At 37.6% G+C, this 25978-nt stretch overlaps 1 protein-coding gene and 2 pseudogenes across 1 annotated transcript; all 3 read left to right on the plus strand.

Moving 5' to 3' along the window:
• The first annotated feature begins 3541 nt into the window (after positions 1–3541).
• Positions 3542–4668, plus strand: LOC143535207 (uncharacterized; annotated as a pseudogene).
• A 5698-nt stretch (positions 4669–10366) lies between these two features.
• On the plus strand, positions 10367–13344 carry LOC143535179 (proteasome subunit beta type-5-B-like). The gene is made up of 8 exons (XM_077029505.1): positions 10367–10392; positions 11367–11492; positions 11578–11707; positions 12068–12174; positions 12538–12672; positions 12763–12866; positions 12941–13041; positions 13154–13344. The coding sequence occupies exons 2-8, from the start codon at positions 11376–11378 to the stop codon at positions 13279–13281; spliced, it is 822 nt and encodes a 273-aa protein (XP_076885620.1). The 5' UTR covers positions 10367–10392; positions 11367–11375; the 3' UTR covers positions 13282–13344.
• Positions 13345–18326: 4982 nt separating this feature from the next.
• On the plus strand, positions 18327–20493 carry LOC143535181 (receptor protein kinase-like protein ZAR1 pseudogene; annotated as a pseudogene).
• The last annotated feature ends 5485 nt before the right edge of the window (positions 20494–25978 follow it).

The raw sequence follows: 25978 nt of genomic DNA on the forward strand, positions 1-25978 counted from the left end.
TTTAATTCAGTTTTTTTTATTTTTTATGTTTTTGTTTATAACCCTGAAGAACATAATTCAAGCCCAAACCCATCGAGCAACCTCAAATACTGGTATGCATTTACTCTGTTGACAACAGTAATCATAACCCCCCCCCTTATATTTAGTTTCTAGACATTTCCTAAAATCTTCTCCATGGTGGAATTCAATGGTAAAGTGGCCAAGGTAATTCCCTGAAACCGAATTATACAGAAAAAACTAAAAATTATTTTGTAGATTAATGTATAATAGTTGATTACGACCCAGATTTTCGTTATGATATGTTAATCTCTAAACCCTAAATATTATGCATTCATCAAAGAAACGATTTTTAGTTTTTGTGTACAATTCGGTTTCACGGAATTGCTTTGACCACTTTACCATTGAATTCTACCATGGGCGAGAGTTTAGGAACCGTCTAGAAACTAAATACGAGAGGAGGGGGTGTGATTATTGTTGTAGATAGAGTAAATGCAGACTTGTTTTGGGCTTGGATAATGCTCTCTAGGGTTACAGAAAAAAACTGACTTAAATTGAAAAAAATTCAAACTTTGGACTGAATTGGCAAAAGTATCAAACCACATGGACGAAAATGACCAATAACTCAAAATAAAAAGGAGAAAGACAAAAATACCCTTAAACTAACGGCATAGCTGGATGCCGTTAGACGGATAGGACGTAATTGGCTAATATTTAAATCTATGAGGACTAAATTGACAAAAATACAAATTTTGGTCTGAAGTGGCGAAAGTAGCAAACCACAGGGACGAAAATGGCCATTAACTCTTTTTTAAATAATGATGTTTATAATGTTGAATGATGTGAATACTGAGTGTCATGAAGTTAGTTAATAGTTAATAGTTAATAGTTAATAGTTAATAGCAAATCAACTACTTGTGTCACAAGGTGTTCTTGTTATTGATTAAACGTAGATGGATTCAGTGAATGTCAATGTTCTTTTTTTGTTTCAAGTAATTTTTGAGTTGTAGCCAATGTTTCATAACCGCACAGTGAACAGGATGCCTTATCGGACCATATTTAAGAGCCAGATGCTGTCATAATTGATTTAAAAAATTCAAACATTTTGTAAAATTAAGATACTATTAAATTAAAAGTTTAATAAAACTAGGCTGTTATTTTACTTATTTTTAAAAAATTAAAAGAAATATATTAGTTTCTTATGGAGAATCAAAATCATCATCATCGATTCATCGTACTCAGTAAATCCCACTGATAACAAAGCTATGGTAGGGTCTGAAGAGTAGGGATGAGCTCGGGATGGTACTGGTACCGGTACCGATCCCAAAAATTTGAAATATTTAGTACTGGTACGATAACGGTATTTCGTGCAAAATTTGGGAAATACCGATTCCGTGCCGAACCATACCGATACTGAAAGTCTGAAAACGCTCATCCCTACTAAGGAGGGTAAGGTGTAGGCAGCCTTACCTCTACTCGTAGAAATAGAGAGGCTGCTTCCAATGAGACCCCCCCCCCCCGGCTCGATAGTAGTTTTGCATGAAGTCTTGGACATAAAGCACATAACACTCAACCATTGGGACACTGGTTGATTGGTGCATGTATGTAGGAACGTGTTCGTGTCATGAACAAGACGTAGGTCGATATCTAGAATCAACGTGAAGGTGCAGAATCCCTAAACGTGATCGAAAACAACAAGGTTTCTCATTATCTTCTCTCTATTTCTCAAATATATCAAGGCTTACAACAAGATATGACAAATATCAGTACAGGTACGTTCTGGACCAAAAAGTTATGAATGCATATGTCAAGAATACTATTTATATGGAGGTTAGAGCATTTCTGGCGCATAAGTACTTATCCGGCGCATAAGTTTGAGCGCATAAGTATTCGGGTGCATAAGTATCTGGGCGCATAAGTTATGCTCCAGAAAACAGAAAACTGTTTTGCGCATAACTTCTTCGTTATAGCTCCATTTTACGTGCCGTTTTCGCCCACGTCCCCGTGTTCAAATTCTCTATCACTCCACATAATAATATCTTCATTTTTACTCCATCTAAAATACTCCAATTTTAGCTCCTTTATAACAAAAATAGAATGATTTGGAAAAGATGATAAGCAACCGCAATATTATAAGAAGATTTTAATCAAACACATTTTGTCTATTACAGTAAGACATATATATATACAAGAATCGGAAGCTAATTCTAGGAATACATTTAATTATAATTATATGCAAGTCATAACTTATGAAGAGAATATCTCCATTTTTGACTAGCCATGATTTGTGGGATTGTACTGATTATTATCATTGATATGCCCCCGCAAAATGGACGACCGTAGGATAAGTCCAATATTGAATATAAGTAAATGTTGCGATATATAAGAAAAGTTTATGAAGCAAAAGAAGACATGATTCGTTTTTTTTTTTTTTTTTGGTAGAGGGTGAATGAAACAAAAGATAGATGATCAAAGTTAGAATTCGCCGAAAATGATTGTTGCGGCGATGATAGGATTATAGGTTTTGCAAAACCTTACTGATATAGACGGAGAAGTAGCTTGTTTGAAGAAGTAGCAATTACAATGATGATGTAGGTAGGGTTTTTTGTTTTTGTTTTTTTTTAAAGAAGAAGGTGGCTGGAAAGTTGATTGCATGTGGTAGAGGGTGGTGGTGGTGTTTGAACGAGTAATATTGTGATAGTATGGGAGATTATTGAAATAGAGAAAGAGGAAAGGAGATTGATGGTCGCAAGATCAAAAACTTCTCGTTGAAGATATGAGCTGTGATACCAAAACAAGAATAGAATGATTTGGAAAAGATGATAAATAACCACAATATTAGAAGAAGAGTATAATCAAATACACTTTGTCTATTACAATAAGACATATATATATACAAGAATTGGAAGCTAATTCTAGAAATACATTTAATTATAATTATATGCAAGCCATAACTTATGGAGAGAATATCTCCATTTTTGACTAGCCAATTAGCCATGATTTGTGGGATTGTACTGATTATTATCCTTGATACTTTAAAGCTCCGCTCACCTTCATTTGACAAAGACGAAAGCGATAGACGTATACACTAACAATCTACCATTGTCTTTCTGCCATCAACGCCACCAAAATAGGAAACAATTTTTTTTTAAAATAATTTCCATAAAAATCTAATAGGAAACTACAAGGAAAACTAACATTTTGGCTACTACATTTGGTCACAACTCACAAATGCCCATGCTTTTAACTTGCAGCAAGTATTCATTTTCTTTTATACATTGATTGCATATGTTATTTAGAAATATATGATGCTTTTCTTGTTAAATATATGATGGAAAAAAACAGACATTTGATTTTATTAATGCTTTGAGTTATTGTATTTCACTAAATTTGTATGGTTTATTGTTAATTTGTTACACTTTTGATCAAACTTCAAAGATAGACCGATAAACGGGTCGATTTAAGTTATGCTTCATCTCTAACGTGTCATTTTGGTTACGTTAAAAGATTTAACTAGTTATTTTGTACTTGTTTTTGTATGCAGATGACTGGGAAACCTGCAACTGCAGTTCGATATTCCCTACTTATAGATGCTGAGAGCCGAACCATTGAAGACATCGTTACCGAGTTCTCAACAACGATCCCGTGCTCTCTGCATAATGAATTCTGCTCTGGACTTGTTACTCTTTTAGAAGACGCGTCGACGTTTCTAAAACCGACTGAGCGTTTAGTTGCATTTGCGTTACTTCATCACTCGTATGCATTCGAGTCTTCCGACAACCCATACGTTTCCATTCTTGTTAACGTTGGAAAGGATGCAAAAACCGACACGTATGAAAAGTCGGATATCGGGTTGACTCTGCATCAAACAGCTTCCCACCGCTCGACCCGTTAGCGAAACCGCCCGACCCGTTTACCAGTTTCTTTAAAAATGTGCTTCCTGACACAGATATCGGGTCGGGTGACCAAGAGGAAACGGTAACGGGCCTAATACAATCATCATCATTGGACGCGCTGTATACTCATTGGACCCTACCCGGTCCAGCTAGACTCCTGGTTCTAGAAGGTGAAATAATACGGGCTAACCCTGACAACACTCATGACCCGTATTGGGATCTCGGGATGTGTGTCGACACGAGCTATGGTGCAACGGTTCGTGAACTGATTCTAAAAGCATTGAGTGGCCCGCTTGCAGTAGCTCAGCAAAAACGGTTTTTACTCGAGTTATCATCCAACCCGGGACTCGTGCATCACTGCAGGTTGACTGCAAGAGTACTAGCCAGATTAGTGGACACGAACCCGTTAACCGCAGTTGAAGTTTTGACCAAACTAATGTACTCACGCGTAGCATCTGACTACTTAATGGTTCTTGTGAACACTGACTTGAGTCTGCGCTCGATGGAAGTTGTGAACCGGTTAACGACTGAGGTTAAGTTACCAGCCGAGTTTGTGCATTAGTATATATCCCATTGCATATCGTCGTGTGAGAATACTAAGGATGAGTATATGCAGTGCCAGTTGGCGAGGCTCATGTGTGTTTTCTTACAGAGTTTGATCAAAAACGACATAATCAACGTTCAAGATCTTTTTATCGAGGTTCAGGCGTTTTGCATTGAGTTTTCGAGGATTCGTGAAGCAGCTGGTTTGCTTAGGCTTCTTAAAGCCTTTTGAGTGATTAATGTTTTTCGTTCTGTTTTCGTGTTAAAGTAGTATTTTTTACGCTCAACGGATTTAACTCGCATCATTGTGATTAAAATTTGAAACTTATATCATATTTTTTTTAATAGTGACACAAATTTAGTCGATCAAACGACACTAAAACAACTTTATGTAACAATGTCTAATAGTAATTTGTGCAATATCAAAAATTTTGAAGTAGGACTTGTAACGTACAAAGTCTTGAATATATGTTGTGTAATTATTAACACATGCTGCATGATTATTTTATACGTAATTTATTTACTTCACGCGAAATTATGACGAAGAAGATCTTTGTACATTTTGTAGTTTGTACGATAATTTACTCATATAGATATATAATAAATCAGGAAAAACACTGTTACATTATTTATTTATTACATTACTGAATATATATATATATATATATATATATATAAAGATTTCAATTTAGTAATAAGAAGCTGGTTTGCCCGAGAGGTTAAGGGGGGGAAGACTTAAGATCTTCTGCACACAAGTGCGCATGGGTTCTAACCCTATAGCCAGCACTTTTCTTTTATTTTATTTTTGTTAAAATTTCCAGTAAGGTACTAAGCAGGTAATGCTGAAAAATATCGGATATCGGTAACTGTAATATCATGTAACATTCATATATATGTCCATTTAACACTAATAATTCAGTATATTCTCTTACTCGGTGTTGTAAAAATCGTTAGTCGCTAGTTGAGCGGTGGTTGGGGACTAGCGATTAGTTGGGATTAATCGGATCGGACATAAATGCATATTTTTCAGTTTTATATATACATACACACATTTTTATATGTAATTTTCAGTTTTATACATAAACAAACATGTTTTTATACATACACAAACATATTTTGGTCGGAAATTGGCTGGAATCTCGCTAAAAACCGCTGCTTTTTGCTGGAATCTCGCCGGAAACTGATGATTTTGGTTGGAACCTCACCGGAAAGTGTTAAGTTTTTGTCAGAATCTCGCTGGAAACCGCTGATTTTGGTTGGAACCTCGCCGGAAAGCGTTAAATTTTTGTCAGAATCTTGTTGGAAACCGCGTATTTCGTCCGGATTTGACCGTTCACCAATTAATTGGCCGACTAGCCTAAAATTAATCAGTGAAGTTGGGACTAGCGATTAATCGGTGCCTAGTCGGGATTTTTGCGGCACTGCTCTTACTCGAACAAATTAACCTTTTGGAACTTGTAATAAAACAATTATAGCAAGTAGGAACTAATTAAGACTTAAAACACTAACATTGAATACTAAAAAATTGATAATTAAGACTTAAAACACCAATATTAGTAATATCGATGATATCTCGACGATATTGACTTCATAGGTCAGGTATATCTTGATTTCGTTTGAGTTTTGAGTGATAAACATGTAATTCAATATACTCATATATAGCAATTTAACACTAATAAGTAATAATTCAGTATATTCTTTTACCCGTAACAAATTAACCTTTTAGAACTTGTAAAACAATCATAGCAAGTAAAAACTAATTAAAACTTAAAACACTAACATTGAACACTAAAAATTGATAACTAAGACTTAAAACACCGATATCAATGATATATCGGCAATATCAATTGCATAGGTCAGGTATATCTTGATTTCGTTTGAGTTTTGAGTGATAAGCATTTGCTTTATTGCTTATATAGTTTTTATAATAGGTTAACCAAATATGGGTCAATTAAATTTGAACCATAAGCAAAATCATAAACAATAAACACAATCGACGTAATGGAAAAATACCCAAGAGTTTCAAGTGATGAGCGTAAACCGATTGTTGGGCTTTTACATATCAACATAAAGAGAAAATTGTGAAGTTATTCTACACATAACACAACTCGTTTATTCTCTAAATCTTTTAACTTCGTATATAATATTGGCACATGCGTTAATAGTGAAGTGACGGATCCAGGATGTTTTTCCTATGGGTCATCTTTTTTCAGTATTCAAATTTAGCACAACCACACGCTAAATTTTTCAGGCCGGTGGGAAGACATTGTATAATTCGATATCATAATAAAACAATATGTTAGTTTAAAAACTCATAATAAAACTACAATGTCATTAAAAATTGGAGAAAAAAAGAAAGAATTACAATCAATGGTTGTGGAGGCGTGATGTGTAAGAAGTAACCCGAAGAGTAAAACTTTAGTCATTTGAGTCATTTAAAGTTTATAAGAGTTTTAGAAACAAGGAGTGTAAAATACACCATCTTAAACCTTTGATATGAGTTTACTTCAATATATTTTGTGGGTTCACTGAAACTTTTATATATCGTTTTAACGTAAAATTTGAAAATCAATGAGTTTCCGTAAACCAATATTGGATCCGCCCCTTAATACTGTTGTTGACTTCTTGTAGTTTTCAATTTAAAACTGTTTTTGTATTCAACACGTTCATATAGCAAAATAAATAAAAGTGTTACATTTTTCTTTATTTGTTTTTATACTATAGAAAAAACTTTCACAATATTAGCAAAAAGTTGGTTTGCCCGAGAGGTTAAGGGGAAAGATTTAAGATCTTCTCCACATAAGCCAGCATTTTTTTAATTAATTTTTTTAAAACAATTTTTACCCCCTGTATTTTGATTATGTTGAAAACATCATATTCTCAAGATAGGTCCATGTATTTATAAAAGGTATCTATCTTCATTGTACAATGCATTGAGTTATATCTTATGAGTGATGAACAAATACGTGTCAGTAAACTAAAACCGTGGAAGTATAAAACTATGAAAAGCAAAACTAGCGCCGAATCGACATCATGAGTAGAATATATGAGAGTTACAGATGATTAGGTATGTTATATTTGTCTACACTTGGCAAGTTATCTTACCTATTTATAGGTTATATGTTCATCGGGTCGGTTTTAAGGTTATTTGATTTGAAAACCTTTAAAGTGAGTTTGAATTTGATATTTAAAAAGCCAATACCAATTCAGGTTGATTCGAATAACTTGAATTGCGAGACTAACTAAATATATGAAATAAAAATTGCAATAATAAAAAAAAAATTTATGTACTTTTTGTAAGAAAATAAAAGTTACATAATTTAATTTGAATAAATTTTGAGATTTTTCGAGTTTGAATCTAATAGCGAACACTCATTGACCTCACCCTATGAACCTCGTCCACTTTTTATACTTTTTTTTTCTTAATAACTAAGAAATTTTTCACATAGATTTGACCTCGCCCTATGAACCTGGTCCACTTTTTATACTTTTTTTTCTTAATAACTAAGAAATTTTTCACATAGAAAAATAGAAAAAAAAATTGTGAGATTTCTTTAAAGATTAATATGACAAGTTAAAATGATTAAACTCGTTTGACAAGTCATAAAATTTACATATATATATGAATAACATTAAGTTCCTTACAGAAACCGTATCTTGACCGGAATCGAACCTGACCCATTGCCCAACCGGAATTAGTTCCACTTCTATCTGGACCTGACCCGGCAAAAAACCGATAAAAACTTGACAAAACCGGTCAAAAACCTGACTATATACGGACCGGGGCCTACGCGACCTGGTCCTTTGACTTTGCTGACCAAACCTAAAACGGGTTTCAAGTACTCAGCTTCTCATTAGAGGTGCACAAAATGGGGTTTTCAAATACCCGGGTTCGGGTATGACTGGGTATTGAAAAATCGGGTATTGGTAATACCTGGGTCGGGTCCGGGTCCGGGTATTGTCTCTAAAAACCATTCCCTATGCATCGGGTTCAGGTCGGATATAGAACCGGGTATTTGAATACCCTATTTCCGGGTATTGAAAACCCTATTTTTGGGGTTTTCTCGAGTATAGTCAGGAGTGTTCATCGAATCGGATAACGGGTTATTCGGTTTATTCGGTTCGGATTGTTTGGATTTAAAAATTTTGGAACCCTATCCAAAATTCGATCCGATACGAATTAGGGACATTCCTATCCGATCCGAATTGAATTCGGATGGATTTGGATCGGATTCGGATAATCCGAAATTATCCGAATAATCCGTGTAACAAATATACAAACTTAATTTTTATTAAATAAACATACAAAACTGAAAAATAAAAATAAAACACTACATAAACAAGGAAGTTAAGTAGTGTTGGTGAGTATAACGACGGAGTGTTATGACATTTTTTTTGTCTATGGTTGTTAGGTTAATTGAGTGAATAATGAAGTTATCGTTACAAAGTTATTGTAAATTTTAATGGACTTGGCTATATACACTAATAACATGTTATATATTCGGATTATTCGGATATAACTATCCGGAAAATTTTGAAATCTATATCCGAATCCGATCCGAATCCGAATTAGTTATTCGGATATTAGGATCAATCCGATCCGAATACGAATTCGGATCGGATTATTGGGGTTTCGGTTTCGGTTCGGATTTCGGTTTTTTTCGGATTTTGGATTTCTTGAACACCCCTAGGTACAGATTGGATTTTTTAAGGGGTTACAAATTTTAGGGGTATTCTAGGGTATTTTTCGGGTATGGAATCGGTTCCGGTTTTCGGGTATTACCGGGTATAAATTGGGCCTAGTTTCGGGTACGGGTTTTGGTATTAAAATACATACCCCATCCGTACCCTACGGACAGGGCCGGGTAGGGGTGAACAAGATAAGGGTTGGACCCTTAAAACCTGGTTACCCGACTCGTAAAACCCTTAATTAGACCCTAATATATAATAAGAGTCGAGTTAAAGGCATTTAAATTTCACCTTAAAGGGTAAAAGGGTTTCAAGGGTCCGACCCTTTTTCAAACCCTTGACCCGTTTACTAATTTCTAAATAAATATACATCAGATTCCCGATTAATCTGAAATTTAGGAGACGTTTATATTTCATATATGATTCATCGGAAATTTCTCAACTACTAAGAAAAATAAAAATAAATGGCCATACTACTAATTGGAAGCATATATACGGGAATCACTTAATTGTTCTCTACATGTAATTTGTGAATATGAATATTATTTGTATCAGTTCAAATGGTTGATAAACTTTTAAAGTTAAACTTTACTATGTTATTAAATAAAAGTATAATTGTTCTATGAATATGAATATTATTTGTATCAATTCAAATGGTTGATAAACTTTTAAAGTTAAACTTTACTATGTTATTAAATAAAAGTATAATTGTTCTAGGATTTATATATTTAAGTCATATATGAGATATGCAAATAGTAAATGAAGAAAAGGAGATGCGTTTAATACCTTAAAGGGTAAAGGGTTGAACCATTGAAATCCGCATTTATACCCGACCCTTTTATGGTTTAGAGGGTAGTGTCTCGGGTCCACGTTTCTCCTTAAAAGGGTAAAGGGTTCGGGAAGGTATTAGGTAAAAGGGTCGGGACTTACCCTTTGAACAGTCCTGAGGCCGGGTACGGGTTCGAGTATTAAAAGCCCGGGTATAAAAAAACCCATTCCGAGTATTTTTGGGGTCCGGTTCCGGGTTCGGGTTTTTCACCTCAACCTCTCATAAGCTGTTTGAATAATCATATTTATTAACGGACCAAGCCCAAAGTTATAAAAAAGGCCCAAGTTATTGGTCTGACCCGATCTAAAGAAACCGGGTCAAACAGCGGATCTCATGTTTTATTGTTGTTCAAGAAACCGCTTGTTCAAATACTTTAGTTCGAGAGCTTTTGAATCCACGTATTAACGATCTTATTAACACTTATCCATCGATTAAAAGGTTCGATCTCTCGTTAATTTTATAAGCTGCTTCAATTTCAATCTGATTACGTCAATAATAATAATAAAATATGCATTGTTTGATTATTATTATTATAATCACGCCTTAATTTCTAGGGTTTCGTTGTCTCTGAATTCGATCTTGTTGTTAACTTATGAGAGCTTGAGCTTGGCTCGTGAGTTGTTTTTACAAGTTCGGGCTCGACGTGTTTATTATTTGTTAATTAGTTTATATACGTTTTTTATTAGCATTATATATTTCGAGAAAAGCCTTAAAAGCTTGGCTCGAGGTCGCATAGTACCTTAAACGAGCCCTAACCGAGCTTACTGTGCAGTGTGAAATTAATACGTAGAACTAGAAGTACAAAAGAGGTAAAATTTAAAAATACTCAACCCCTAACCGAGCTTACTGTACAAGGCTCGAGCTTGGGCTCGATAACTGTTTTGAGTTTCAGGCTTGGCGCGTTCTGAGCTTTTTATTGATCCGATTTCGACGTTTGCACCCCTATATGTATGTGTTTAGGTTTCACTAGGCTGATCGGAGCAAAAATACATTAGGAAGATTAATATGTTTAGTTTAACAAGTTTTATGGTTATTGGTTAAGTTATAATAATATCATGATTCTTGGGATTGTTTGCGTGATTTTGTTTCATCGAAATAGCTGAGTTTTGTTTGCTGTTATCATAGAATTCTGAACCGGTGAACCTCATAATTTGAGGATATATTATTTACTAATATTATCAAGATTTTCATTTAAGTTAACGAGATTATACTCGTTTCTGTGTATGTTAAATGTGTAGTTTTCATAAGGAACTTGAGAGTTGAAAAATTATGGAAGAATTGTTGTTTGTAGGTAGAAATCATGAAGCTTGACTTGAGTTTTCGAGATTAAACTCGCTTGTGTGTATGCTAAATATGTAGTTTTCATAAGGAACCTGAAAGTTGAAAATTTATGTACAAATTGTTGTTTGTAGGTAGAAATCATGAAGCTTGACTTTAGTGGACTAGAATCAAGTGCACCGCTCTACGGTGGAAGTAATGAGTTATTTTGTGACGGGTTCTCAGATGCTCCTTCATTTGACCTTCCGGTTACATCAGATGTGAGTTTTTCGACCTTATTTTGTTTTATAATAAGTTGATGAATTTATTAATATGCTGAAAACTATCTTTAATTTCTCGCTCCAGTTTGATGGATTCCAGGAGAATTCTGTTCAAATGGTAAAGCCAGCAAAGGGAACAACAACCTTGGCTTTTATTTTTAAGGAGGGCGTGATGGTCGCTGCTGATTCCCGAGCAAGCATGGGAGGCTATATCTGTATGTTCTTGTTCACACTGAAAATATATCTTGTTTATAATTACATTTGAAATTGCAGCCTATGCATTTGTATTATGTTTTTTTCAACTTTTTTTTTGATCTTATTGACTAAACACTGGGTTTTATTTTTTCAAATCATTTCTTAATTTTTCTTTTCCAAACGCGTTTGGACATTTTTTCCACTTTGAAAATCTTTATTTATGCTAAAGAGATTGAATATTATTCTTACTACAAAAATAGGTTTCAAACGTAACACATGTTTGAAATACCAAACAATGATTTCAATTTCCTTAGGCTGCATATTCTAATTATAAAGCATTAATTGATCTAATACACACTTCTGATTTTGTTTTCTTTCAGCATCTCAATCTGTGAAGAAAATCATTGAAATTAATCCTTATATGCTGGGCACAATGGCAGGAGGTGCTGCTGATTGCCAGTTCTGGCACCGAAATCTAGGCATTAAGGTAATCCTGTTTTTTGTTTACCTCAGTTGTAGTATAGTTAGCTACTTTTCAACAAAAGAAAAAAACGTGTGAAAAAACCATTAAACTTTCAAATATTTTGATACAAACCATCTTCAAAAAGTTTGATTTAAGGTATCGGTACAGCTTACCGGGTCAAAATGAGAACGTGTCAATATGTCATTTGACCTTTTGGGTAACTTTGACCATTTTGTCCTTTTCTTTTTATCTTTTTATGTTTTTTATTTGGCATAAATGATAGCATGATGTTGAAGATGACCTTAAATCGGAATCTGGAATAATTACTTGAATAATGCGTACAATGTGGCCTAGACTAATGCTTGTTTTATTTTTTCAATATCTCAGTGTCGTCTGCATGAATTGGCAAACAAGAGAAGGATTTCGGTAACTGGTGCTTCAAAGATGTTGGCAAATATTTTGTATTCTTACCGTGGAATGGGTTTGTCTGTCGGGACAATGATTGCAGGATGGGATGAAAAGGTACAAATACGACATGTTTTTGTACATTATCTTCATGTTTTGCATATTTATGGTTAGTTTAAACTTTACCACATGTTTTACATCTTGTAGGGCCCGGGTCTGTATTATGTAGACAGCGAAGGAGGACGTCTGAAGGGAACTAAGTTCTCAGTTGGTTCTGGTTCACCATATGCTTATGGTGTACTAGATAGCGGGTGAGCACGAATAGACACCTTTAAATTTTGCCAATTGAAAGCTTCATTTTGTTTTAATCTTGTGAATTTGTTAGGTACAAATACGATCTGACAATCGACGAAGCTGCTGAGTTGGCAAGAAGAGCCATCTATCATGCAACATTCCGTGATGGAGCTAGTGGTGGTGTTGCTAGCGGTACACCCACCCTCTTTAATATTTTCAATAAATAATTAATATCAAATGGGATGGCAAAATAATATCATTTCATAATAATATTTAATCAGTGTTAATGTTGGTTTTGTTTTAGTTTATCATGTGGGCCCTAACGGATGGACAAAACTATCGGGTGATGACGTTGGTGAACTTCACTACTCGTACTATCCTGTCGAACCAGCGATTGTTGAGCAGGAAATGACTGATGCTGGTGCTGCCTGAGTCGACCGGTTGCTTGTAACTTGTTAGAAAAAGCAAAAAAGACATAATGTGCTTTTGTTATGATGTTATATTTTCAAGTGCCATGAACTGCCTTTTTTTGTTATTTATTATTACTAGAGTGATGTACTTATTGTTCCTTGATCTAAAAAAACATTATGCTTTTATTAGAGTCACTAGACTAGCCTCCCTAATAAGATCTATGGCCTGAAATAAAATACATTATGAAAGTCTGAAATAATAAATGTATCAACATTTTATTTTATATAAGCTGCAAATTCATCGGTTCATTGCTTATTTATAGACCTGTAAACGAACCGGACGTTCGGGAACTATTCGTGAACTGCTTGGCGGAAAGTTCGTTTATTTAATAAACGAACGAACATGAACAAAAAATTTGTGTTTGTTTAATTAAACGAACGAACATAAACACATGTTCCGTTCGTTCATTTATGTTCATGAACATTCGTTTAGGTTCGTTTATTTATGTTCGTTTATGTTTATTTATTTATGTTTGTTTATGTATTATTAGAACAAATTAAATATTATCTAGATAGGCAATCTGATTAAAGGTTTTTATATTTGTTAATTTGCGTTCATTTAAGTGTTTTCATTTAAGTTCATTTATGTTTGTTTGTGTTCATTTATATTTGTTCAGTTATGTTCGTTTAGATTTTAAACAAACGAACACAAATGTCCTTTCTTATATAAACGAACATGAACATAAATATTTGCTCGATTAAGTGTCCGTGTTCTTTTAAAGTTAAATGAACGAACACGAGCATGTCTTTGTTCGTGTTCATTCGATTCGTTTACAGGCTTTCATTATTCACATTGATGAATACATTGGTCTTAATCTATAGGCCCCGCCGAGTTTATTTGTGTTCGTTTGTGTTCGTGAACCGTTCGTGACCACATTAATTTCGTTAATGAACGAACACGAACATAAAATCTCGTTCGGTAAGTGTTCGTGAACCGTTCGTGAACACATTATTTTCTTAACGAACGAACATGAACAAGACCTTGTTTGTGTTCGTTCGGTTCGTTTACTAACCCAACTGAGTTATATATTTCGTTTACGTCTAACAAATTTAAAGTGTGAAAAATAAGTTGTTACTTCTGTAGCTATGAATATCTTACAGAATTTTTAATATTTTAGGATTTTTAAAGTTGTTGGGGAGTACAATCTTTCATATCTTTTGTTATCTTTTTCATCCTTTTCATTTATGAGAAAACTTTATAAGGAAATGAATTTTGTAAAAATATAAAGCGAGTCAAGTGTGTATATTGTTAAATATTTTTGGCAATTTGTGGATATAAAGCGGATTCATGATATATTTCTTTCTGTTTTCTAAGTGTATTTTACTGTTATAGTATAATTTCGTGTTTTGTAAAATCTTCATGTTAGAGATCGGGATGCATTTATAGATTTAACAAATTACTAAATGTTTGTTTATTGATATTTAAGTTATGAAAATCATGAGCAATTCGAGGCTTCGAGCTCTACCCAAGGATGGGTAGATGCCCATGGGTGACATGGCACGCCCGTAAGAGGGGCATGGGTTGGAGCCTTGGAGCACTAGGCCCATGGGGAAGGAAGGCGAGGGACATCGTTTGGAGGGTGATGCTGTGGGTAGTGGCGGATCTAAAAGAAAATTTTATGAGTTTCTAAATAAAATTTTGAGATATAGGGTATCCAAATACATAAAACACACTTCGTAGTCAAAATTAAGGGGTATCACGGGCACCACTAAGTTTTAGATCTAAAATATAAAGAGAAAATTGAAACTAATTCCAATCATTTGAGTATAGTAATATTGAAATTGAAGAGCCCACATGCAACATTTGATATGTAATCATAATTTAAAGAAAAGTTTACAAATCAAAAGCATTTATAAAATCAAATGTTATTATTAGGACACAGAGTTTTGCTTCTAAGCATGTTTTCATCATTGCTACATCATATTTTGGTCATCAATTATTTCACCACTCAAGTTAGACTTGATGTTTTAAGATATGAAGGATGTATATACAAATATACATTATAGTAATTAAAGTCATGGAAACTTTCTATTTATTTCCTTTTTAACAACATTTTCTTTTTAAGTATCGGGATTTCAATCGTCCTTGGTTATTTGACGCTTCAATTCCGATTCGAAAACGCACGTAGGCAAAAACCCCAACAACCAGGTGACCCCACCCCACATCCACGCAGCGCCAAGGCTTAAACCTATGTCCCCGTCTATAAGAAACAACTGGGCTACCACTAAGTCAGAATATAAGTCAAAATACTTACCTAACCACAAATTGGCATGAGCTAACTACGAGCTTGGCTTAAATGTTACAAGTAGATAAAACTTCTTGGTAGACGTGACATCCCGTGTATATGAACTCTTATTTAAGAAAATAACTCAGAAAATATAACTATTTGGCAAATATGCCATATGCATGATGTATCAATTCCATCACTATCCAATTACCAACCTCTAGTGATGTTAGTTACAATTTTATACACTTAATAATTGTTTATTGGTTTTGTTCTAATCTTTGCAAAGAAGCCAAGCCAAATACTATGCAACTCATGTCATAAAATTAAAGTTTTACTTTTTTTACTTTAAAATGAATAGAGGGTATGGACTATGGGTGATGGTGGTTGGATGAAAGAGAATATTGTATACAAGTAGCCAACCCAACCAAGCCTAACAAATAATAACGAAGTATAGTATGTCCATTCACCTACTTTGAAACAAATGGAGACACAAGTACTACAAATTCAACTTTTTAGTACAAAATTTGTTGGGGAAGTATAGAAAATTTAATATCTTATAACAAACATATGTCAATAGTGAAGTGAAATAGTCACAACATCTTTTCAAGATAATAATAGTGGTTTATGTATTGGTAGTTTTTTATAATGATTTTTGGATGCATTATTATGTGCGTCCAACTTCCTAGATCTGATTCATTATAATTGTAATGAATTATGATAACGTAAATACTCTTCCTCATTACAATGACGAGTCTGTCTAATATATTACAAGGTTCACAAAAATTTACTTATATTGCTGCAAAATATGTTTTGGGATTGAATTAAAGCTAGCACTCTTCCTCCATAAATTCACACATATGCATATATGCTTCCTTTAAAAGTGTCTTTATATAATAGTGAACATATATTATATATCATTAATTCAAGACAAAAACATATGAAATTAATCCATGGCTGAGCTACTGATGAGCCTTGAGGGTTATCTAGACCTCCAAATGACGTGGGAAGTTCGCTTATTTAATAAACAAACGAACATGAACAAAAAAGTTGTGTTCGTTTAATTAAATGAACGAACGAACGAACATGCAACATGCGCACATGTTTCGTTCGTTCATTTATATTCGTGAACGTTCGTTTATGTTCATTCATTTATGTTCGTTTACATAGTAATAGAAAATAATTAAATATTATCTTGAAGAGTCATCTAGTTAATGGTTTTATATTTGTTCATTTGTGCTCATTCAAGTGTGTTCATTTATCTTCGTTTGTGTTCATTTATATTTGATCACATATGCTCATCTTTGTTTGTTTATCTATGCTCAATTATGTTCGTTTATGTTCGTGAACTGTTCGTTTATAATTTAAACAAATGAACATGAACACAAAATATGTGTTCGATTAAGTGTTCGTGTTCGTTTAAAGTTAAATGAACGAACACAAGCATGCCCTTGTTCTTGTTCGTTCGATTTGTTTACAAGCCCTAGGGTTATCACTCAGTTGCTAGCAGCAAGTGGTGTATAGAATGGTATTACATGATGTGGGGTAGCCATTAATGAACTTGAGTTAGTTTTCATTAAGTTATTTTACAGAAGATGGTTCCCACATTTATTTCCGGTCACATTTATTGCTGGCGTCAAAGAAAATTTATGATGCATTTCCCGCGTTATATACTCTTAAGAACGATAGACGGGTTCTAGTTACCTGTATGCGATTCAACATTTTCTAGCGGGTCTTATTAGGTTGTCGGGTTGGACTGGTTAATGTCATCCAAAATCGTCTCTTGTAGTATGAACACCAAATTGTCTTCGACCTATAACGTTTCTGGTCACATTTATCCACTGTGATTTTAGTTGAAAAGTTTTGATTCCGTCATCAAATTTTATAAACGGTTATGCATATTATCTTCCACTAGCCGATGTTTATTTGTCGTCAAAGTTTAACTCGTACGACAGTTTTTAAGTAAATTAAGTTGTTTTAACTTTTAAGTACCAAACATTTACCCTTAATAAAAGCAAACATAAAGACAATGTTGTCACTTGTCAAATAAACCAACAATTATTATTTCTATAGTACATGTGTGATCAACCACATGCAAACCAACATGCGGTTGGTATTTGTGTGATTGAAAACTTACTCAATGCAAGTACCATAAAATAATGAGACTGATTTCATAAAATACATGAAACTATTTCGACCATACACGAGCTGGCGAGCTGCAACTAGAGTGTTAATTGTGTACACGCACAAGGATACCAGTAAAAAGAGGTACATTCAGTATTTATAACTTAAATAACAAAAAAACTAAACATGCTCAAATAAAAGAAATACAGGTCGGTCAACGAGGCAACAGGCCTCCAGTAACTTCAACTCCATCAAGCCAAAACATATTAACATCTCTTGTTTTCTTCATTAAACCGAACCCAAACTCGGCCTACACAAACCGAACAATAATTGAATAATCCCTAAATGCTGTTCCATTTGTGCATGCCTTCTTCCTCATGGCTCATGCATATGAATCTTGGTATGATTAACCTCAACAAACATTCAAACAATTATACCAGGTAGATATTAAAAGATACAATATCCCATTGCTTTCCTTCTACTTCTAGGAATCAATGTGTGTGGGTCCCACCTCCCAACCCAACCCAACCCAACCCAACCCAACCCATTACACCTTATTGTCATATGACTCATGTTCATAAATACCACCACCAATTACTTACACATATCCAATGTCACAATTCAAAAAATACCCTTAAATGTCATCTTACAACTTAACATGTTGAATCTTTGTATTATTATTAATATTATTATTATTATTTTCTTTTTTCTTAATAATGTTTATGCTATTACCTCAGATGGACTTTCCCTCCTCTCCGTAAAATCCGCACTCGACAACGGCGCCGATAAACTTTTTGACTGGTCTGACAATGACACCACCCCGTGTCGTTGGACCGGCGTCACATGCGCCAACATTTCCAGGGTGTCCGACCCACAAGTCGTCGGACTTGCCCTCGCCGGAAAAAATCTCCGGGGGTATATTCCGTCAGAACTCGGAAACTTATTATATCTCCGGCGACTCAATTTACACGACAACGATTTCCACGGCTCGATACCCGATCAAATATTCAATGCGACGTCGCTTCACAGCATATTCCTCTCCGGCAACAATCTCTCCGGCGAACTTCCGGCGACAATATGCAACCCACCTCGTCTTCAAAACATTGATTTATCTTTGAATTCGTTATCCGGAACGTTCCAAAAGTTTCTCGAAAACTGCCGGGAATTACAACGGCTAATTCTCGCCGGAAATAAATTTTCCGGCGAAATTCCGGCGGGTGTTTTTCCGAAACTGGCCAATTTGGTTCAACTTGATTTATCATCGAATTCGTTAACAGGGTCATTGCCGGAAGATATCGGCCAGCTGAAATCGTTATCTCGAACGCTTAATATCTCGTCGAATAGCTTCACCGGAAAGCTGCCGGAATCTTTGGGTGACTTGCCGTTGACCGTCAGCTTTGACCTCCGTCATAATAATTTTTCCGGCGAGATTCCGCAAAAGGGTTCGTTTACGAGTCAAGGCCCGACCGCGTTTTCGAACAATCCGTTACTTTGCGGATTTCCGTTATCGAAAACGTGCCGAGATGTTAATAGCTCGGCGGTTCCTGAAGGAACCGAGGGGTATACGCATGCAATTCGCGATAATGGATCACGAAAGGGGTTAACCCCGGGTTTGATCATACTTATATCTTTGGCGGATGCAATTGGAGTTGCATTGATTGGATTATTAGTGGTTTATTTGTATTGGAGGAAAAAAGATTCGAATGGTTGTAGTTGTACGGGTAAAGTTAAATTTGGAGGGAATGAGAGATTCAAATTATGCGCATTTCCTTGTGTTAGTGGATTTCCCAACACGGATTCTGAGGCGGAATCCGTGAAGGGCGACAACGGTGGTGGTGGAGGTGGCGGTGGCGAATATGGGGAGCTTGTGGCCATTGATAAAGGGTTTAGTATCGAGTTGGATGAGTTATTGAGAGCTTCGGCTTACGTGCTTGGGAAAAGCGGGTTGGGAATTGTGTATAAAGTGGTCTTGGGGACCGGGATCCCAGTCGCAGTGAGGCGGTTAGGTGAGGGTGGTGAATTGCAGTATAAGGAGTTTGTGGCGGAGGTTCAGGCGATTGGGAGGGTGAAGCATCCGAATGTGGTGAAGTTGCGGGCTTATTATTGGGCTCCTGATGAAAAACTGCTGATTAGCGATTTCATTTCAAATGGTAGTCTGGCTTCGGCCATACATGGTCGAACATCTACGGTCCTTAGATGGTCAACAAGGCTAAAGATCATCAAAGGCTCCGCGAGGGGCTTAGCTTACCTACACGAATATAGCCCCCGAAAATGTGTTCACGGGGACGTTAAATCGTCAAACATTCTCTTAGACAACGAGTATGAACCCTACATATCGGATTTTGGTTTGAACCGTCTTATTAACATCACGGGAAGCAACACGTCGTCCTCGGGTGGATTCATGGGCGGGGGGCTTTCGTACTTAAAGTCAACCCAAACCGAGAAAGTCAACAACTACCGAGCGCCCGAAGCCCGAGTGTCATCCAACCAGCCTACACAAAAATTGGATGTTTATTCTTTCGGTATAGTTTTGCTTGAATTGTTGACCGGAAAGTCACCCGAGCTATCGTCTCCAACAACGTCGATTTCACCCGAGACCTCGGATCTTGTTAAGTGGGTTCGGAAGGCATTTGATGAGGAAACCCCATTATCGGATATGGTGGACCCAATGTTGCTTCAAGAAGTACACGCGAAGAAAGAAGTGTTGGCGGTGTTTCACTTAGCCCTCGCGTGTACTGAACAAGACCCCGAAATTAGACCACGGATGAAATCGGTATCCGAAAGTCTTGAAAAACTTAAAAGATAAATCAACTGTCTACGACGTTAGTTGAGTAGTAATGTTTGTTTTTTTGTCAACGATGAGTAAGTTTAGCTAATTTTGGCATTTTTGTAATTTTTTTATTATTAATGTAAGAGTAAAATAAAGTATATTTTGGTGATCTAAAATTCTGTTATTATGTAATGAAAGAAAGGTACAAAATTGGAGGACCAACTTGAGCTATACATTCATCTATATTATCTTCTCAAACTGATAACTAATACACATACTTCTTTTTAAATCTCTTCATTTATTATCATATCGATTATATTATGTATATTCCCAAGTATTATCAAACATTTTTAAAGATATATAATATAGGTCGACTGTAATCAAGGTCATCTGAAAAACCTAAAAATTTAAAAGTATAAGACCAATAAAAAGTCGGACATGTAAAATATAAACTCTAACTCACTATTAGGAACGTGCCAAATTTGGTTACTAGCCAATTCCTCTTTATGATGTTGTCAGGGTCGTCTTCGAGAATCGTAAAAATTTTTTGGACCGACAGCGAAAAAAAATTGGACCTTAAATTAGTTGAATAATTGGGTTTGAACATTATAAATACACATATATTTTTTTTCAAAAAATTATATATAATGTAAAACAAAAATAAAAATTCAGACATAGAGGTGTTAGGTCGGTGTCCGTCAACCACCCGGCCCAGTCTCATAAGTGGCTCTAGATGTTATGACGTCTTGACCCATGAAGCCGTCTGAGGACGGCTTGTTTTCGATGATGTTAACAAGACATGTTGCCTTACAAAGAAGTTCATTTAGTATAACAAATAATATGAATTTACGAAAGACATGAGAATTTCTATAGTAACAAATAAATAAATATGAATTTACATATCAATATGCAACATAAATATGAATTTATGCTTGTTCTTGATGAAATTAGCAAGCCATCATAGCTTTAAACTCATCAAAGTTAAGCACTCCATCACCATCCATATCAAACTCATGAATCATCCCAACACACTCATCAAAACTCACCGAGTCGACTCAGCATCCGCTTCAAACTCTTCGGAGTAATGCAATCCGTTGCCTCCATTTCATACATTCGAAAGCCTTCTTCAAATCCTCAACCTTCTCTTCGTCCTCCGAGCTTTCCATCAAATTAATAAAATCTTCGAACGCTACCTGTCCGTCGATCACGTCCTGTACCTCATCGATTGATATTTCATCGTCGTGAATCAACCGATAGCAGTGTTGCAACTCGGACGGGGAGATCATGCCGCTGTGGCCTTCATCAAAGCGGTCGAATACTCGCTTGTAATCACTTGGTAACTTGTTCATGATTTTGAAGAGCTAGTGATCAGTAGATTGATGGTTATAACAAATTATGATGAAATTGAAGAAACGTGGATCGACTCACTGGTAGACGATCTACTTTCCTCGGGTGTGATTATGCTTCTTCACCGATGGATCTCTGGGATCTGGGCTCTTCCACCTACAAAATGAACAGCACCGTCAACTTACCCCTCAGAAAGGGACAGAGGGGTCCTCTTTGGGGTAACCCTCCGGTGTGAGAATAAGTATTTGTGGGAGAAGATAATAATATCAGAGTAAGGAAATCTGGAGAGTATTGCTTAATAGCTGAATACTCTGTAATTGGATGTGATTGGATGTGATTGTGTGTGTTACTGACTGTAACTGTCTGTTGTTATTCAATGTCTTTCCTTGTGGAGTTGATGTGGTATTTATAGTGCTAGGGTTTCCACTGATTGAGCTCAGCCTTGTTGGCCTCCTCCAATTGATTTGCGCCACGTGTCCTTGGAGACACCTGGTGCTTTTTCATTGGTTATAATCACGTGGTAGCACATGGGTTATGCTGAGTTGTCCACCTTTCATTTGGCAGCTGTCAACATCAGCATATTCTTATTCCTTAAAAAGATACCTTCTGGAAGGTTGTCTGACGTGCACAATCAGGGTTGCCCTAATCCTGATTTGGATAAGGACGAGGTTGATTATGTGCATGTGTGATATGCGCCTATCCTGAGGATGCGCGAGGTCTTCTCTTTATTCTCACGCGCAGATGTTTCATGCGCAGATGTGATATGCACAAGCATGTGATATGCGCCACGCGCGGATGCGCCACGCGCAGATGTGATGTGCGTGAGCATATGTGATGCGTGAGCATATGTGATGCCTGAGCATATGTGATGCCTGAGCATATGTGATATGCGTGAGCATATGTGATGCATGAGCATATTGTGATGCCTGAGCATGTGATGCCTGAGCATGTGATGCATGAGCATATGTGATATGCGTGAGCATATGTGATATGCGCCATGCGCATAGGTTTTGGCTTTGTGCCTTCATAATATCTTGATTTCAAGTCTCTTGTCTGTATCTTGTGGGTTGACCCGCCTCGTTCGGTGTTGAGGCGGGTACATACCTCTTCAAGCCCCCCCAGTCTAATGTGTGTCTTGTCTCGCGCGAGCGAGGTAAGATAGATGTTAGACTAAATAGTTTGTTCTTTTAGTAGGGGTTTTGTCTTTTTCTTCTTATTATTCATCGTTGCGCGAAATTCTATCTTTTTAGTTGAAAACGAATCGTCCCTGTACGTGGTTGGTTGTTGCTGACATGCGTCAGTGATGGAGACGTATCAGACCTTTCGTGTGCTCGAGGTGCTACAGTTGCCTTTCGTGTCCCCTCACATAGTGTCAGGGACACGTGTCGCGCTCGCGTTGGTTTGTTCCTGCGAGTGGTGGCGCGTGAACTCTGGCAGCAGCTGTACAGTTTCTTTTCGTGTCCCCTCACACAGTGTCAAGGACACGTGTCGCGCTCGCGTTGGCTTACACCTGCGAGTGGGGGCGCGTGAAGTCCGATCGGCACCAATTTTTCTCTCTCCTGGGCCTATAAAAGCCAGCCCTTAGAGTTTTTATTCTTCATCTTCTTGTTTATTCAGAGCTTTTCTTTCTTTCATTCTATTCCGATTAGCTGTCTTCTGCTTCCAGGTCTCTGTTCTTCAGATCATCCTTTGTTCGTTGTCACAGTTGTATGTCTGATAGCTCAGACAACACAATCTCCCCCATCCATTGCCGTAGAAAATCGTTAGTAATGTCTACATTGAAGAAGACCGGCAAGGGGAAGAAGGCTGCTGAGGCCTCATCGGAGGAGGTAGGGAGGACCAAGGCCGTGAAGAGGTGGAATGAAATCCCCTGCAAACTGAGGCAGGCTGATCTTGACAGCCTTATCGCCTCTCAGGGTTTTCTCCCTGTGTTTGGCTGCATGTTGCCTGGGGCCGGGCAAACGGCGGCGGACCCGCCTACCGGCTATATATCCCTTTACTGCCATTTTTTCACCCACTGCAACCTTCGTCTCCCGATGACAAGGTTTTTGGGTGCGGTGCTTAGGTTCTATGGGATTCATATATCCCAAGTCCATCCGTTTGGACTCGTGCGCATGACTCACTTTGAGTTCATGTGCAAATCTCAGCGCGAGGAGCCCACCCCTCGTCGCTTTCAATTTTTTTATAAGCCCAAGATCCAAGATTCTTGGTTCTCACTTATTCCTCGCAGTCAGAAGGTCAAGTGCTCCACTGTTTCATTCAAGAGCCTTCATGACTGGTCTGAGAGGTTTTTTTACATCAGGGCTGGTGTGATCCCCATCCGCATGACGATGCGCGCGATCTCTTCTGCGCCTGCGGATGTGGGTGTCTTCAAGAACCCAACTGGCGCCTGGGTTAAAAAGTTGACCGCCGAACCATCCCCCGCCAAGAAAATTTGTGAGGAGGCGCTGGTGGGGGTCGGTATGAGCAGGAGGTGGGCTGACAGCGCGACTGAGCCCGTTATCCAAGTTGACGGCCTGTGTAAGTTAATCTTATTGCGTTATTTCTGCGCGAATACTTATCTTTTTGCTGATATCATTTGGCTTGTTTTGTGCAGTCAGCAAGGAGTATGTCCACGCCGCCTATGATGAGCATATGGAGGGTGGCTCCGTCGCGCTGGGCGCTGGGGAGGTTGGCTTCCCCGATCGCTTTGATGACATGTTCATCCCTGTTGATCTGGGATTTGTCTTTGACAGCGATGCGCCTGGTAAGCCTTTGTACTTATGCATTTTCCTTTATAATACCAAATTTGGCTAACACTTCTGTTGCATGTATTGTAGATGCGCTCGAAAACTACGAGCTGGAGCTCGCGGAAGAGGAGGAGGAAGAGGAGCCGCCCCAACTAAAGCGTAAAGCTAAGGGGAAAACTGGCGCAGGGGCCAGTAAGAAACAGAAGAAAGATGATGCCCCTGTTGTTCAGGATCCTCCTGCTCAGGCGAAGGGACCTGAGAAAACCCAGGTGTTTACCACCAAGGTTTCCTTGTCTTCCCTGCCTCAAAAAGTGGGTAGACCTCCTGTCCACCTGAGGTATGGTGTCACTACCTCCTCCCTTCGCGCGGCGGAAAAGGGAAGCGGTGTTGCGCCTTCGACAGGTATACTTTGCTTATCCTTTATGTCTCTATGAGCGCGATTCTGATAGAGTTGCTGATGAATCTTTGCTCACTCAAATGTTTGTAGAGCCGGCGACAGCGCAACAAGATGCCGAGGCTGCGCCGGAGGTCGCTTCGAAGTCCCCTGTTTTACCCTCAAAGAAGGGTAGAATGGACTTCATGGCGATGTTTGCTTCGCGAACGGAGTTGCGCCAAGGTACGTATTGCGCTCTTATTTTCTGACTTTCTTTTAGATCAAGTCATGAACCATTTCTTTGTGTTGATTTTTTCATAGAAGCCGTAGCTGGCGTACAAGCTGCTGGCGGCACTCCTGGCGCCGGTGCCAGCGCCGTTGGCTCTGCTCCTGCTCCTGCAAGCGATGAATCTCCCCTCATCGGGATTACTAAGGAGCAGGAGGCCGTTTTACGCGCCGATCTGGCGGCGTCGAGACCTCCCTCACCTCCTCCTGCGCACAGCCCTCCTCGCGAGACTGATTTTGATTCTAGGTCGCAGGAGAAGAGGCCTATTTCAGAGGAGGATGAGGAGGTTCATGCTGAAGACTCCGACGGCGGCCGCGCCAGCCCTGCAGCGCCACGAGGTTTCGCGTCGCCGTCTTCTCGTGGGCCTGCCGCTGACTTTTCTGCTTCGTCCCCGCAGGTATAAGTTTGTTTTTGCTCCGCTGCACGAACTTTCATATTAGTTTTTGATGACTTAGATCATTACTTTGTGTTTGCAGGAAGCCGATCACATCTACCGCCCGAGATAGAACATTACTGAGGACAGCTCATTTCAGTCCATGGGTGTGTGTGAGGACTTCTGGGCTCATTCTGTGCCTCCAGCTGAAAGGAGGTTTCAGGAGGCCCGCGCTCGCGATGACTTGCTTAAAGATCATCTGTTTGCTGGGTCGGCTTTCTTTGCTGCCTCCCAAGAGCTTCGCTATGATTACGTAAAAGTACGTGATGCTCTTGCGGAAGCCAAGCAAGAGGCTAAAGTATCTGCTTGGCATCTTTCTGATGCTCGAGAGAGAGCTGAGAAGCTCCAAGCAGAGCTCAGTGAGAACAGGGC

This window comes from Bidens hawaiensis, unplaced genomic scaffold (genome assembly GCF_021521415.1).
Source record: "Bidens hawaiensis isolate Kalapana, Puna unplaced genomic scaffold, B.hawaiensis_p1.1 tig00010432_1, whole genome shotgun sequence".
Taxonomy (NCBI): Eukaryota; Viridiplantae; Streptophyta; class Magnoliopsida; order Asterales; family Asteraceae; genus Bidens; species Bidens hawaiensis.